The sequence below is a fragment of the Rhinichthys klamathensis genome, unplaced genomic scaffold (genome assembly GCF_029890125.1).
Source record: "Rhinichthys klamathensis goyatoka isolate OS25496 unplaced genomic scaffold, OSU_Roscu_1.1 h1tg000056l_1, whole genome shotgun sequence".
NCBI lineage: Eukaryota > Metazoa > Chordata > Actinopteri > Cypriniformes > Leuciscidae > Rhinichthys > Rhinichthys klamathensis.
Window position 1 is genome coordinate 2,201,834 of NW_026606601.1, and position 16,719 is coordinate 2,218,552.

Sequence of the window (16,719 nt, forward strand, 5' to 3'; positions counted from 1 at the left end):
TTATGAAATTTTGCCAATTTGAATTGAAAATAGGCAACCTTGATTCATGTAATTTATAAATGAATGTGACGAGACAAGAAACTTGTACGTTTTCCACATTAGACATATACGAATAAAAGTGAATGTGTGCACATTTTAAAATAAAATAACATTTTAAAATAGTTTAAATTGATTACTTCATAACTATGATTACCATTCTTATTTATTCCCTAAAATCCCTTTTAATCTTTTAATTATTTAATTCATTTATTATTATTATTTATGAAAAAAAAAATCTTTCTTTCTACAGCTTTGCTCTGATAGGCACTCATGCACACCAGCACACAGAGTTGGATCTGTTGGAGGATAAACAAATAGGCAGTGGAATTAAGGGTGAAAGACAATTTTTAATTGAATACCTTATGGAGGATTAGGAGAATATAGCCTCTGTCATGTCCCACAGGATTCATAGCTCGCTGTATGTGTGTGTTCACTTAATCATGTTATAGCATATGCTCGTATATTTTATGTTTAATTTTTATTGAGTGAGAAACCACTCCAAATGAATCAGTGCATGAGTGAACTGTCCAAATGATTCACACTGAATCACAAACCAATTTTCCTAATCAGTTTGACTAAAAACACCTGACTCAAAAGAGTGATTTATTCATGAAATTGGCATTGCTACTTCTTGGGCCGGAATAATGAAACATTCTTACGAATAAAATGCTTCTTAACTGCTATTTAGGGTCCAATTCTCACTATTAACTAACTATTAACTATGACTTTTGCCTCAATGAACTCCTAATTACCACTTGTTTATAGTTAGTAAGGTAGTTGTTAAGTTTAGATATTGGGTACCAGGATTAAGGGATGTAGAATATGGTCATGTAGAATAAGGCATATGTGATTTGCATGCATGCTAATACACAAGTTATGAGAATTGGCCCCTAAACTAAAGTGTTCCCAAACACTTAAGAATAATTCAAATTATTGAAAATAATCTCCTTAAAAATAATTGTAAATAAGTTCAAATAACTTCCAACTTGTTGTAATAAAGGATTACAACATAACACTATAATACTATTACTGGGGATGTACATTTGGACAATGAAAATGCAAACAGGTTTTGGTCACGCATGTTAAACTTCGGTAAAAACAACTCTACCAAAATGAGTCAAATAGAGTTTTTTTTTTAAACTTTATAATTACAACATAACTTCGGTAACATTCAGTAGTGCCCATTCACAGGATCACACTCACTCACACTACACAGATACAGGGTGCATTCACTATAGTGAGAGCGCAAAAAGACAGATTGCAAATTAATTCAACAGAAAGACTTTAGGAAATAACCACCTAAAGTGTATAGCACATTAAAAAACATGATGCCAAGTGCTGAACACCCGTCAAACCAGTTGCAACAAAAATAGTGCACATGTTTATGACTATTACTGTAATCTGCAGAAGGGATGGAAATTAGCACCCGCCACCAGCCAAATGCGGGTGATTTTGTGTTGTGGCGGGTAAACTCGCTTCACCTACCGGCCACCGTGGCGGGTAAATAAAAATAGCATACTGTTTCACCCGGACGGCGGACACTTTTAGAGGAGGCACACCTTCAAACAAAATGTGGCGTTACATCGCAGGCGTAGAGGTCTGCAGAGAAAACATCATGGTGCGTTCACACCAGACGAGAATAGAGCGTCTGGCGCGAGTGATTTCATTGTTAAGTCAATGCAAAGACGCGTTACGCGCGTAAAAAATTCCTGCGGCGCGAATGAGGTGTAGAGCGCGCCGTGGTAGATGCGAATACGCCTCATTCGCGCGGCAAGTTCGAGCGTCTGACGCGTTCCGCGCGCATGATTTTATTGAGTGCTTTTGTGCATTCACGCGTTTGACGCGAATTCGCGTCTGCCGCCCGAGTTGAAAAATCTGACGCGCTTCGTTAACCAATCAGGAGCCTAGCTGCTGTCACGTGGTGAAGTATCTGGATGCTTCAATAAATTATTTTGTACTAAATGCCTGATGTGGTTCTAATGCACAACAAAAACAAGAAAGTGGCTGGTAAAAACATTGAGTGGCTGGTAGATTTTGAAATCCACCAGCCACAGTGGCCGGTGGACAAAAAAGTTAATTTCCATCCCTGATCTGCAGGCAGCACAAAAAGACTGGTGCTGCGTCCCAATGTGCATACTATCCATCCTAAATAGTATGTGACATTAGTAATTTTCAATACTATTTAGGGCATAGTATGCACATTGGGACGCAGCTTTGGTGTTTTTCATTGAGTTGATCAGAGAGTCTTGGGAAAGAACTGCCACACACTCTGCCTGTTCAGAATTGCATTTGGAACATTGGGTCTCACTGACTAATAATTGCGTATTTATAAGCACATTTGAACTTCTCACAAAAACGTTTCGCCTAATTCACAACACGTGGGTATGCACATGAATTTGTTCTTAACCTCGCTCTAATGTAGAATTCTGAGTATTCAAAAAACGAGCGACCGTGTGCCCAGGTAAGTAATTTGCATAAAACACACTTAAACCATGTCCATATAAGGGCTTTCCGCACATCCTTTTCTTTCGTCACTCTCAGCAAACATGACGCTCTCTAAAGACACGTTCACTTCCTGAGAGCACGAGTAGCAAGATCCTTTAGCAATGCCAAGAGTGGCATCATCAAAACAAGTTCAAACGCAATAAACAACTTTTACAGCAACCCGGTCACACTAAATGCGTCTCTATAGCAAGCATTGTGTTTATCGTGCAAATTATACGCGAAAATGAGTTTTTACGTGCATGATACACATGGGTAAGTTTAGGGTAGGTTTAGTGGTGTCGGGCCACTATACAGACACATTTTCATGAGATCAGGCTGTTTACAGACATTAAAGACCTCTGATTAGCCAACTGTATACTACGTCCGTCTTCATTATGCAGAGCTACCTCGCAGCTTGAGCTATAACACACCTTTTCTTACTCTTTTACTGATCTTTTTACTAATAAAATAAAACATGTATCTTAACATGTTTATAAGGCCACCAAGAGAATGTGATTTTTGTGTGCAAGTGGTTCCAGTTGAAACATGTATTCGTAAATTTAGGATACATTTTAGAAATAGGGTTATTGATGAATCATGATATATATGATTTGTTTGTGAAAACGTTTGCACACAGATTTCACTCACAAATTTGAGACCGACTTTCTAAAATGTATCTTTTTTTGTGAATCCGGCCACTGATTCTGAAAGGCGAACAGAAAAACAAGACTAGAGTTTGTCAGCTCTACCCCCTACTTAATCAATAAAATAGCTTCACCGCTGAAAAGCTACATAATTTAAAATCTAGCTTCAATATTTGGAGTGACGCCTAAAACAGATTGTAAATATAGCACAATTTTCCTTCAGCATTTCATGAATGTAGTGAAAACCAACTGAAAACAGCTCCATAAATAAACACCCACAAGACACACGCAACACTAACTGTAAACATGACTCAGAAGCACACAGACAGAGCATAATTCAGGCTGACTTCGCTCCCTAAATTCCTTAATCTACATCAACAGCTGTAGGCCAATGTAAGCATGTTTCTTAAAGAAATGTGTATACAAGTCAAAATCTGCTAAGGGGTGATTAAATGTAACAAACCATGTAAAAACAATATCATATTTTATTGGAAAATTAAACAAAATTTGATCAACCTTTGATAATTGCCTTAATCTTTTAAACAACATTTTATAAAAATCACCTGTCAAGTTTATAATATTTCATCAGCATATGAGAGTCAAATTGGATGACTACAGACTCATGTCAAGATCACTCATTTAAAGGTTCATTGTGTAATATTTAGGAGGATCTGTTGACAGAAATGCACAACGCATTCAAATCCCTAGGCGTCATAAACTGACGCTTTTGACATTTCGTCTAAATCCAACGCACATGGCACCCTTTAGCGTCAATATAGTTATGGGTAGGTTTAGGTCTGGGGTAGGGTTAGGGTTAGACCACTAGGAGGCGCCTTCTGGCCCATATATATCTGCGTCTCATATTGACGCTAAAGGGTGCCATGTGCGTTGGATTTAGACGAAATGTCAAAAGCGTCAGTTTATGACGCCTTGGGATGAGAAGGGGCTCAATTGCAATATCATATACATGTTTTCAGTGGTGTATAAAGACCATAGATAATGAACCGTTATGTTTTTTATTACCTTTATTAATAAGCCATTCCTATCTTACACTGCGGGTGTATACAACCTTACATTGAAATAGCCATTTTGCGCTGATATGTTTCTACAGTAGCCCTAAACGGACAACCGTGTTTCGTCATTATGTTGTTCTTCATGCTTAGAAGCTAGCTAAAATCAGTGAATAAAACACTGACACAATGATGAACAAATAGCAATAACATATCAGTTTACTGAACAATTAAGTAAACATCATTTATCTTTGTAAAGAAACCTCATTGCTTACTGGCTACTCTCTGCTGTCTCAGACGACGACATATTTTCCTGTCGGCCACCGCAACTTCTGTTGGTTGCAATTTGCAACCTCACCACTATTTGCCACAAAAATTTACACAATGCACCTTTAACAGTTCATCTAAAATTGCCAAAATGAAGAAAACACTATATTTGATTTTTGGGTACTTCTAGGTGCTCCAGAACGTCATGCTGGAGACGTTCTAAGTGCTTCTTACATAGTTCATTATACTTATTTTATGAAATGAAGTTTATTTTGTGGCTTAAATAAATTACATGTTGCTCAGAGACTGACATGTTTGTCTTGGCAAATTCGTTGACTTTTGAAAATCAAGTTTCTTTTATTTTTTTACCAGGAAAGGACTGGAGGGGTTTTGGTGCACAAAGTTGTTTTTATTGTCTCTTACAACACAAATCTTTTAATTAAACCAATGAAAATGCAGATGTTGTAAATAATAGTAAAAAATCACTTTTTTAAAACTGTTAATTACCATTATTACCCCTTAGCAGATTTTGATTCATATGTATGGACGCACATTCTGTGCAGGAAAATAAACAATTCTACTCCTCTACCAGTGTAATGATAACATGCATGTGCCTGAAATATTTGTAAACACCTAGCAAATGCCTCACAAAGAAACCTCACTGCCATTCAGAATTGAATTCATTTTGCTTTTCTGTGATATGATGCCAGAAAGACGCCGTCACATTACAAAGTGAAAGTGCTACTTAGAATAATTGCTGCTTCATTTACAGATGCTAAAAAGGAAATGTGTTAAAAACAACAACACTTTAACCCAAATTTTGTTAAAAGCATTCTCCCAGTATAGCTGTTAACTCTAGGGCTTTGTCTGAGATTCTTCATATAGCCCTGATCTCAGTGTTGATGTCTATTTCAGAGCACTTTTTTCCTAAGTGCAACTTATTTAAAGGAAAGTTATTTTCTCCTGGCAAGGGTCCACGAGTTCAATCCCTCACACACCTGTTTCATGGGCACTGAAGTCTGTGAGAGACAGATTGAAAACCGCAGAGGGCTTTTGTTCTCAGCGGGGAGAGAGTTAAACGCCACTTCTCTGTCTTACAGAAGCTGCAGCACCACTGCCTGACATGGGCGGTGCTGATTGCTCATAGACAGCAGCTTTCCACATTCCCCCAACAAAACATAACCTCATCACACTCATGCACTGTCTTACTGCACACCAATCACACTGAACCCCGAAACACTCACCAATCAGACTATACCCTCTCCTGCAAAACAACACACTTTGCAAAGGTTTATTCAAAAGGTTTTCAAAATGGTGTCCAACAGACCCCAGCATAAATGTTCAGAGAAATATACTGTTAATAAATAAACTTAACATTTACTAAATCTTACATTATTACAGTTTGATTTTGCTTTCAAAAGAGTGGTTTGAAATCATGAGATTGATTATAATAATACAATATATATATATATATATATATATATATATATATATATATATATATAGCCTATTATGTGGAAAATAAATTATTCATCTCATACATACATACTTTTAAAAGTACTGTACAGTAGTTGGTATTTGTGTCACCTTTAGGTTGATCACTAAGCAGTGTTTTAAGGCAATATTTTATGCAAAGCAGCGTTGGAACTTTAATATATATGTATATATATATATATATATACATATATATTAAAGTTCCAACGCTGCTTTGCATAAAATATATATATACAAAGTACACTTACAGTGGCTAGTAGATAAACTATGCTAGTGTTACAATATTTTGTATATATATACACTATGCTACAATATTTGTTTTGTTGATATTTTTCAGATTCAATATTTCCTTTGGCTTTAGTACTGTTTAGTAAACCCATTTAATTTTGATACAAATATCTTCCCTTACCCACACAGTTTAAATAGGTACAAGAAAATATTTCCAGATGATTTTGTACTTTAAGAAGGCAGCGCCTTACATCGGAATTCAAATAATTGGAGGATCCTTGTAATGAAAAAAGTTTGAAAACCTCTGCTTTAGTGCACACCAAACCAATCACATTTACAGACTATACTGCAAATCTGAACAATTTAAAACGCTCACACACTAATCAAACACACTCACAGTTTGAAGGGATAGTTCACCCAAAAATGAAAATTCTGTCATCATTTAGATTTACATCATATACTATGGAAGTCAATGGGGCCCATCAACTGTTTGGTTACAAGCATTCTTCAAAATATCTTGTGTTCAGCAGAAGAACAAAATTCATACAGGATTGTAGGGTAAGTAAATGATGACAGAATTTTCATTTTTGGTTGAACTGTCCCTTTAATGGTCTTTCAATGGACCCCAAAACACACACATTGGTTTCAATATATTGAGTGGCTTCACCATTAGTGACTTCTCATAGACTCAGTGGTTTTCACAAGGAGGCTATGACATTCGATAAACATCAACACACTGAGACTAACCCTCACTCAAACCTGTTGATTAGAGGGTCTAAACCAAAATATGTTTTGGCCAATCTATGAGCCTTTCCAAAACCATCACAAATCGAAGTCGTTTTTTCCCAGGGTTTTATATTAGTGCGGACATAAAAAAGTCCCCTCACAAGTATAGCAATACCTGTGCACACACACATCTGTTTTTTTCTAATGGTGTTGTATACTGAGCTTTTTTTCTTTTTCTTTTTTTTTACCAATTTGCACAGCTTGCTAGTCTCCCCAATGTAGGTGATGTCAGGTTTCGGCTCTGGCAATTTACCAGTATGAGAAGTTAAATTACCCCTCTGATATGCTGTGTGTGAACAAAGAATGAAGATTACCTCTAAAGCTAAACATCACATACACTGCATTTTTACAAGATAATATTTAGTACGTTTCAAAATTGTTTTCCTAATTTGCCCAGCTTTCTGTCTCCTCGGTGATGTGAGGTTTTACTATTCTTAGGGGGACGTAGACAACACCTGACACACACACACACACACACACACACTGCATCCTGCGAGTAGGCTATCGGAGGCTGTTCAATCACGGCAGATGTCCATCATCGCAAGCTTTTATTTCTGGAGTACCGGTAGGCCTACTCCTTCCATCGCGCTTGATTGCTTCCAAACAGATGAAATAAAATCGTAAATGAGATCGAAAAACTCAGTGCTTGACTTTTCAAGAAGTGTTTTTCTGCTCGTGCACGCCTTGGTGTGTGTGTGTCCGCGCGCAAGAGAGAGAGAGAGAGAGAGAGAGAGAGAGAGAGAGAGAGAGAGAGAGAGAGAGAGAGAGAGAGAGAGATCAAAGAGGATTATACGCTCTATCTATTTTATGATATTAAGAGTTGTTCTTTTATTCTTTTGACGTGATTACTTATGTGTCTTTATTTAAGAACTGACTCCTATCTAAAGGTTTCAAGGCATTTATGTGTTAAGATATGGCCTCAGACACACCACAATTAAAGTTAGCATACAAATTGTGTTACACAATTATAGCTTAGAGTAGACTTTAACTGGAAAGCTCAGTGAATGTATTAAAATCATGATCCAAAAAAACGTCTCGAGGCACTTAAAAACGCCTCAATTGAAGTTAAACAATACAAAACATTAATAGATACAATAATAGCCTATATTAATTTATTAATAATTAATATATAAAAAGTACTGCAATTTTGATATTGGCTGCTTACATAGCCTATTGGTTTAACGTTAACTGCCTTTTAATTATGTGAGTAGGTTGGCAGGATTTCAAAAGATCTCATGTTTGGATGTGTCTAGATAAGGTTTAATACATTGACATACGGTTTAAACGTATTATTTCACAGAATAAATAAATTAACTTACAGTTACTCGCCGATAAAACAGAAGTTAACGCGCTCAACGTCGTGAGGAAGAACATTCCGATGCTGTTGTGGAATCTCATGTTTGGAAAAAGTAGTACTCTGCTCCACGCTTCCGAGGTACCTCCGACCGTTAAAACCGTTAGGGGAAAGCCTAAAAAGTCTCGTGAAGGTAGCGGTTTGACTCCCACCACAATGAGGTGCAGTCACAAATGAGCACGCGCCTCCCGCCGTTTCCTCAGATCCCTCTGAAGGACTGATCCAACACTTGCGCGAGCGCTCTCCTTCTGAGTCTGAGTCTCTCTCTCTCTCTCTCCCTCTCTCTCTATGCTGATCTCAGTCACACACCAGCTTGAGGATGTAAGTGGTGCGTTTTCGATTTCAGGACCACGGAGAGATGTTGTCTAGCTGAGCATTTTTATTTCCTATTAAAGTTGAATCATATTAAAGACATCGTTAAAATAGTCTATGGTTCAACATTAATTTTATGAAGCGAAAAGAATACGTTTTGGCCGCAAAATAAATAAATAACGACTGCCGAGTTCACACTGCATGATTTTCAAAGTAGTCAGGTCACACACAGCACAACTATCTGTATGGGCTAACATTCAGTTGCTGATGTGTTCACACTGCACGATGGATCGGCGACAGGACAGGGGGTTTCACATTGCATGACTTTACAAAAGAAAGAATCCCCGACAACTTCGGACTGGTCCACAAAGTTTCACAACCAAGCACAGCAAGAAGTGATAAGGAAATAACAAGATCACGTGTGCATGAGAGTTCTCGCGCAAGACTGAAATTGTTATTAAAAATGATAGCCCGCAAAAAGCTTGCGATCCAAATTGTCAGTGCGCTGATTTTTGGTGAAAATGAGAAAAAGAAAAACAGATTATGATGCAGGAGGAAATGGTTGGGGAGACGACGGGAGCAAGGATTGTGTGTTCTGCAAAGAGTTGGAGGTAATTTTGCAATAAGCTGCTGTTGTTGCTGGTCAAGCAAATGTTTGTGCTTTGTTTCTGTTAGATATAATTGTAAATATATAAAATACTGATATTGTGGTCGATAACTCCCCGAAGTTCCCGCTGCTCTGTATCTTGCTCTCTCATTGGCTGTGTAGGTCATCTCATCGCTGATGTAGTTTTCAGTCAGAAATCATTACACACAGCAGGATTTTGAATCGCCGACAAGTCCAAATATTTAGCATGCCAAATTACTTACGCGTAGGCGGCTCATCGGGGCTAAAATCGTGCAGTGTGAACTCGGCATTATTCAACATTTTCTTCGCGTTTACGTCAGTCTCCTACGCACTGCAGTTTACGTTATACAGTGCAGCACTTCCGGTTTCTACGTCGGAACGCCGGTTGTGATCACCACGACGCATGCGATATATAGACCCCTAGGCCAACCTGCTTTTTATAGTTACAATAAGAATGGGTTTCCTCACAAAAAGAAAAATCAAAGTTCGAAACCCCCTGTCATAAATAATGTGCCTCATGTGGCAACATGCAAAAGTGGAACAGGTGGATCGTGATGGAGCACTGCTAAAAGGCTTATCCTCTGTCTTTCACCATGTCCGAAATACTCCCCACTATATAAAATGCAAAAGGATGATGTCCAAAAACGCAATATTGATGAAAATATACCTGGATGACATGCTACTGAGAAATGCAAAGAGGCCATGGAAGCTGAGGTGCCTTAAGATAAAAGATGGCTGTGAAAAAGTGTTCAGAAACTACGGTGTGCGGGTAGGTACGGGTTCGGTTCAGTTAGTTATGCTGAATGGGAGGACTTTGGTGATGTGTCGATAATATTTAGTCGAATATTAGCTGAATATGCATTCCGGGGGATGCATTCCGAGGTAAGATCAAATCAAGATGTACTTCATCTGTGCATTTCCCAAAACCACTGTAAACCTAAATTTATCATATAACAACTGCAACCAATGGTCTATACGATCAATTTAGATTTACAATGCTTTTGGGAAACGCAGCCCAGATTGATTTTTTTGAAGGCATTATAGATATACATATCTACAAGAATAGATGTATTTTCTATTACAGATGAGAAGGAGAATAGATGCATTTCGGCAGCACTTGATCCAGTAATACTAACACTTTCTCTTCTATTTATAAACATTTTTTTTTTTTTTTTTTTTTACGTGTACTGCGTTAGATTAAACTGAGAAGGGTCAAAGCACTTGCATATTGTTGTCCTACTGTTAGTTTAACTGCTTCTATTGTTCTCATTTGTAAGTCGCTTTGGATAAAAGCGTCTGCTAAATTAATAAATGTAAATGTATTTTCCCGAGCCACAAAGACCCTTGTGACAATTATTAATGACTGTTACATTTGATTGTCTCCTGATATTCAAAGGGAAATCAATCATAAATTTGTCTCTGACTTTTCCTGATCCGCTCCTATCTATCTATGATCGGTTACAAGTCATTTCTAGGTATACTTTAAATCATGATCGTAGGGATTATCACCACTTATGCCCGAACTGTGATATTGAGAGTTCCTTCATGCCAGAGAGTGAATTTTAATCACCATTACACTTTGTTAGACTAGGGGACTACCACTGTGTGTGTGTGTCCTGAGAAAACATGGGCTTCAGACTGTGTAAATATCTGAAGGACATGTTTGTTTGATCCTTTCCAGAGTAAAGAGCAGAAAGGATGTGAGCACGACTTTCTAATACACTGTCGCTCTCACACATGCGTATAGTCCTGTCTGTGTCTCATTAAAACAGGTCTGACCGACTGATCTCCCGCTGTGGAGCTTGAGTAGAGGGCAATTTCTCTGTGTGGGAGAAATGCCATGAGACATCCACTCCATGCTGGAGTTCAATTCACTTCAATATAGCAGAAACAGAAGTGAGGAAATGAAGTAGATAAAATCTGATGGCACATGAATGGCCCGTTTCATGTCTTTATTAAATGTCTATCTTTTGTTTATGGTGCCATTTTAAACTGACCACTATTCACTTGTTGGATAGTCACTGCGACAGACGTCACACCTACAGACCTTCCACAGTCTCACCTACCATGATCTGACGCTTATTGCACATAAAAAATGCTCATAGTCAGACGTCTGAATACATCAATACTGATTTTCTAGCGTGAACTGATTCAATGTTAGATGTACAGATGAAGAACACAGTAGGATGTGTTCTTCACAGTACACAGTACAGAGTACACAGTACAGATGAAGAACACAGATCTGCTAATGAAGAAGTTTGGTTTGGCTGACAGCTTGCGGTGGCAGTCTCTTTAGAAGAGTCTATGAATAAGCATTGCATTACAATGATTGAGTCTATAAATATGCAACTGTCTGACCTTTCAATCCATATGCACTCTTGATAAAACTTGTGTATTGCGTCTAATCAAAAGTGAATATCCTACAATCCAAAGAAGAAGGCAGAGAGGAGATCAAAGACACATCAGATCAAAGAGATGTATTTAAGATGTCACAGAGTTGATGGCAGCGCTTCTGACTTGACTAGTCTAGGGGTAAAAAAAAAGAAAAAAGATATATGCATTCTGTAAATAAGCAACGAGAAAGTTATACATTTTAGATTAATATAAGACCTGGCTGGAACAATATTTGAGCAGAATTTAGTTAAAGCTGCACTGTGTAATTTTTAAGTTGATACTTAGCAAAAAACACTTTGTTCTTTCAAAATTATATGTGCTCATTCATGTGTAATTTTACTTCCACCAACTAATCAAGTATTCTCGTAAGTGTAGAATCTGCCATTCGGAAAACTTATACTGTATGAGCCATAGATAGTAAAAGAAATGGACACAGCGACCCCATAGATTTCAACGGAGAAAAGTGAAGCCAATTAGAAGCACTCACTTCCTGATGGCTGAGCGCACTGCGCATGCTCAAACTGAGCTCGACGGCGTAGATGTGACGTGAGCAACCTGTACGTCTTCTAGTAGCTGTGCCAAGAGGAATCTGAATTGAAATCCTGAAACAAATCCGTTGTTGTAATATTTTGTCCCGTTGCTTTTATGGGCTCCCTATCTATGGGCTTCTCCCTTGACTTTATGCCTCCATGTCCCCCCGATTGCCTCATAGACAGTAAAAGATTGCCTGCGAGCTTCTCCTCCTGTCTATACTGTAATTTCTCTACTGTGCGACAGAGAGTCCCGTGGTTATGACGCAATCGTTAGCCTATTTTTACAAAAACGGCTTCTACGGGGCGATAACGTAAGATACAAAGTAATGGAGCCTTTTATACATTGTCGTGTTTCTTTAGAAATAAATAATGGACAAATGGAGTCTTTGGACGACTCAGATGTAAAGTTATTCGCTGTCAAAGTGACGCCAAAATGAATGGGAGTCAATGGAATGCTAACAGCAGGTGATGGTCTGCTACAATGGCGGCCCGCAAGGGAAGCTTCAGTTTCCGGCTGATGGATCCCCTTGATATGAGCAAGTCGCTCGAATGGCGGCAGCCATGTTGCACCTCCATCTTGAAAATACATTAGCCAAAGAGGGGCAAACCTGGAAATTCAAGTTTCGCCTTTCGCGCTTTCACAGTCAGTGGCACCGTGACGAATGCGAGGGAAAGATTACTCGCGACTGCCGGCAGATTTAAAAGCCTGTTGAAGATGGAGGATCACGCCTATTCTCGAGGACATGTAACAGAGTCAAGGAAGCGAAAGAGAGAATTAAAACGACAACGCACCAGGCAAATTAACAAGACCTGTCAATATTGGAGTGGCTTTTCCTAGATGGAAAGAGCTCATGAGGAGCAAGGATTTTAAAAGGGACGTTGAAGTTGCCTGCTTTCTTCTCGACAGGTACAATATACAGAATAACGATAGCACTGATACTTTACTAACATTAGCTTGCATTCGTTTGGGAACCTGATAGCTGATGTTAGCAATGAAATGGTTCCAAAATAACAAAAATGTAAAACTATTATTCGTTTTACATGGAGGTCATAACTGTCCTACATGTTAACTGACTAAATAACTAAATGCAATTTGTAATAGTTTTCTAAAGTAACCTCATCACTTGAAGGAACACTCATGGGCGAAGTCGAACTGGAAGCCATGTAAATCTTGGAATAATACGGCCACCGTAGGAGTTAAAACGCCCTCGGAATGGGAGGGGCTAGAAAGTAATATTCAGTTGGTAGTCATATACAATTTCACTGCTAGATGGGAGAAAACCGTACACAGTGTAGTAGCTTTAGTTAAAAATGTGCAATTATATCCCTGGTTATTAGACAAACTGCATCTGTAATTTCATGCTGCAAAATTGTGCTGTTTGCAATGATAGCCAATTCAAAAAATGCATTCGAACTGCCATATCCACATATCCTAACAATCCCTCTATTATGTACCACAGGTTAACAGCTGGTGTGGAGATGGAATTCGTTTAACTTTACATAACCTCCACCCGCAGCGGGTCTTCAGTTTCCTACAAGGTAAAGTAAGTGTGAACTTCTCAAGGCTCTGTAGAATGAACTGAAGGGCACTGGGCAAGACAAGCCTCCCGAGGGACTCTGGGGTAATTTAGAGTAAATGAAGAGAAATGAAGCGTACCCTTAAAGCTGCAAACAATCTCTCCTCTCCTTTATTTTTTAGCATAATCTGCCTTCTCATCTCCACTGCCCTTCACTCAATGGCGGACATGGGAATCGTTTCCACTGATGAGGAAAAGCAAGAACTCTGCCACCCTCCACCTAATTTTCCAAAAGGCTCGATGTTATAAAAGGCAAGTGATGATGTACACATTCTGATCGCCATTCTATCTATACATGTATAAATGTATGCACACATGCATGCATAAAAAAAAATAAAAAAAAAGGGAAATATAGACTAAAAGTTCAGGGTCAGAAAGATATATATTTTTTTATTAAAGGAAATTAATACTTTTATTCAGCAAGGATGCATTAAGTTGATCAGAAATGACAGTAACAAGTTTTACATTATTACATATAAACAATGTTCTTTTGAACAGTTATATTCATCAAACAATCCTGAAAAATTTTATTTTCACAAAAATATTAAGCAGCACAACTGTTTTCTCATTGATAATAATAAGAAATGCTCCTTTAGCACCAAATCAGCGTATTAGAATAATTTTTGAAGGATCATGTGACACTGAAGACTGCAGTAATGGCTTCTTTTCCATCACAGGAATAAATTGCATTTTAAAATATGTTAAATAGAAATGTATAATTGTAATAATCATTTTAAATTGTAATAATATTTAACCCTCTGATGGTCTTCGGGGTCTATTGGACCCCAAATGACTTTTGCTCAAATTAAAAAAAATGTTCTCTTTGTCCAAATGGTTTGAAACTTTCTACGGCTCTCAACACTTTCTAGATCTACAAAAAAAAAAAAAAATTTTAATGATATCTGTTTTTATGTTGGCGTGACAAAAATAGTCACACTCGTGGTCTTCGGGGTCTATTGGACCCCGCAATCAAAATAGACAAAATAACATCATCAAAATCAGAAACAACGTAGAACACATAGACAGAAATGACAGAAATAAAGTGGCACACTTCCAACAATGCAAAAAACATCCACAATCCAAAATTATCATGCTCACCACAGGCGCACACACACACACAAACACACACATAAAGAGGAATACATTTATACAGGAATACATACAGACTATAAAAACTGTTCTCTTATCATTTGTAAAATAAAATAATCTAAAATGCAGAACCACCAGAAAAATAAATTGGTAACACTTAGACGCATTGAAAATGTGCGCACACACACATACACACACACACACACACGCACACAGACACACAAACACACACACACAGGAATACATTTGTAAGGCTATAAAAAGTCTTATAATTTGTCAAATAAAATCATACAAAATGAAGAACCACCACAAAAATAAATTGGTGACACTGTACACATAAAAATAAAAATAAAATGTACACACACACACACAACAACAACAACAACAGTGAAGTGCCAAACCTGCTCCAACCCTGTCTGCAGAAGTCATGCGGTTTACCATGCACAGTGTTTTTTTCAGAACAAAAAATGCTAAATTTTGACAAAAATTATATTATTTTTGTTATAATTGTGATTTTATAATATTTAGATATGAATCCAACTGAATCCAACTTTAGAAACTATATCTTTCAGTAATTCAAATAGCAAATAGCATATAATGGAGCTCTATAGCCATCTAGTGGTTAAAGTGATTTATTACAAATTTTAACCTGTATTTTCCAAAAAATGAGCAAAAATCTTACATTAAACCTTGTAAAATTATCCATGGTATCCCCAGGAATGAAAGTTAGAAATCTGGGTCTTTTGTAAAGTTTATTTAACATAAAATGCTGTTTTTTTGTAAAAATCCTATTTAATTAAATATTTATTTATATATTTATAGAAATTTAAAAAAAAATCACAAATTCTCCAAAAACTGCACAAATGTTGAGTAAAAACATTAATAAACAGAGTAAAATTATATTTGTTAAAAAAAAATATATTGTTCGGTTACAAAATTAAATGTTGTTGTCTCGGGTCCAATAGACCCCGAAGACCACGAGTGTGACTTTTTTTTGAAGACCATCAGAGGGTTAAACAATATTACTTTGTTTACTTGTGTTTTTGATCAAATAAATACATGTGTCAAAAACATTCAAAAATCTTACTGACTCCAAACTTTTAAATGGTAGTGCATATCTATTTCATAATATACATTGCATTAGCAAATTGCATTGACTGTAAACACTTTACAGTCGAAGTTGGAATTTAATAAATTGTACGAATCAATCAATATTAAGTGAAATCTTGATGTTTTTGTGTTCCGCTAATAGCTTACTCCTACCAGACCTTTTAAAACCATTGAGACAGAATAAATGTCGAAGACTGCAGTATTGCTACAGCTTTCAAGTACTTGCATAATACAGTTTGAAGTGAAGGATAAAGTATTGCATATTAAATAAATTACAAAAATAGATTTCAGATATAGTCAGGTGAGGAAAGTGGGGCAAAGAATATAAAGGCTGTATATATTCATATAAATACACATTTATAACTGATAGTCTGTGATAGCAAGCAATAGATTATGTTACACTCTGTCTCTTAAGCTATGGCATTGATACATTGCTAGCTGCTATAAAAGCAAAGGGTCAAGGTTTGGCTGGTTACTAGCCTGATGCAGTTGTCTTTACCCCCTGCTAGTAGATGCTGTACCTACAACTATCTGGTTCTAAGAAGCATTCTTTTCCCATTTGTCGGCGTTTTAAAAATATCTGTATATAAATGCATATATTCCATTATATTATGGCAGATGTTTTACCACTGCCTGGTTGTTTTGGAAATCTGCTGTACTTTGCACTGTGCAACATCATGCTTTTTGTGGCAATGCTCAATGGTATAAGGTAATGTGCTTATGTAATATTCTGAAAAGATCTTATAAAAAAATTAAAATTCCTTGGGCGA

General features: G+C 37.1%; 1 protein-coding gene across 2 annotated transcripts in view; it reads right to left on the minus strand.

The window, feature by feature from the left end:
• The window catches only part of cntnap5l (contactin associated protein family member 5 like), a 76,711-nt gene extending 68,179 nt beyond the window's left edge, over positions 1-8,532 (minus strand). The window contains exon 1 of one of the 2 annotated variants that reach the window (XR_008806854.1): positions 8,272-8,532. Coding sequence is in view for 1 of the 2 variants with exons in the window: in XM_056248650.1 (XP_056104625.1) it covers positions 8,272-8,350 (79 nt within the window). In the remaining variant the exon portion in view is untranslated. The remainder of the gene's footprint in view (positions 1-8,271) is intronic. The other variant, XM_056248650.1, reaches the window with a different exon arrangement.
• Positions 8,533-16,719: the final 8,187 nt, after the last annotated feature.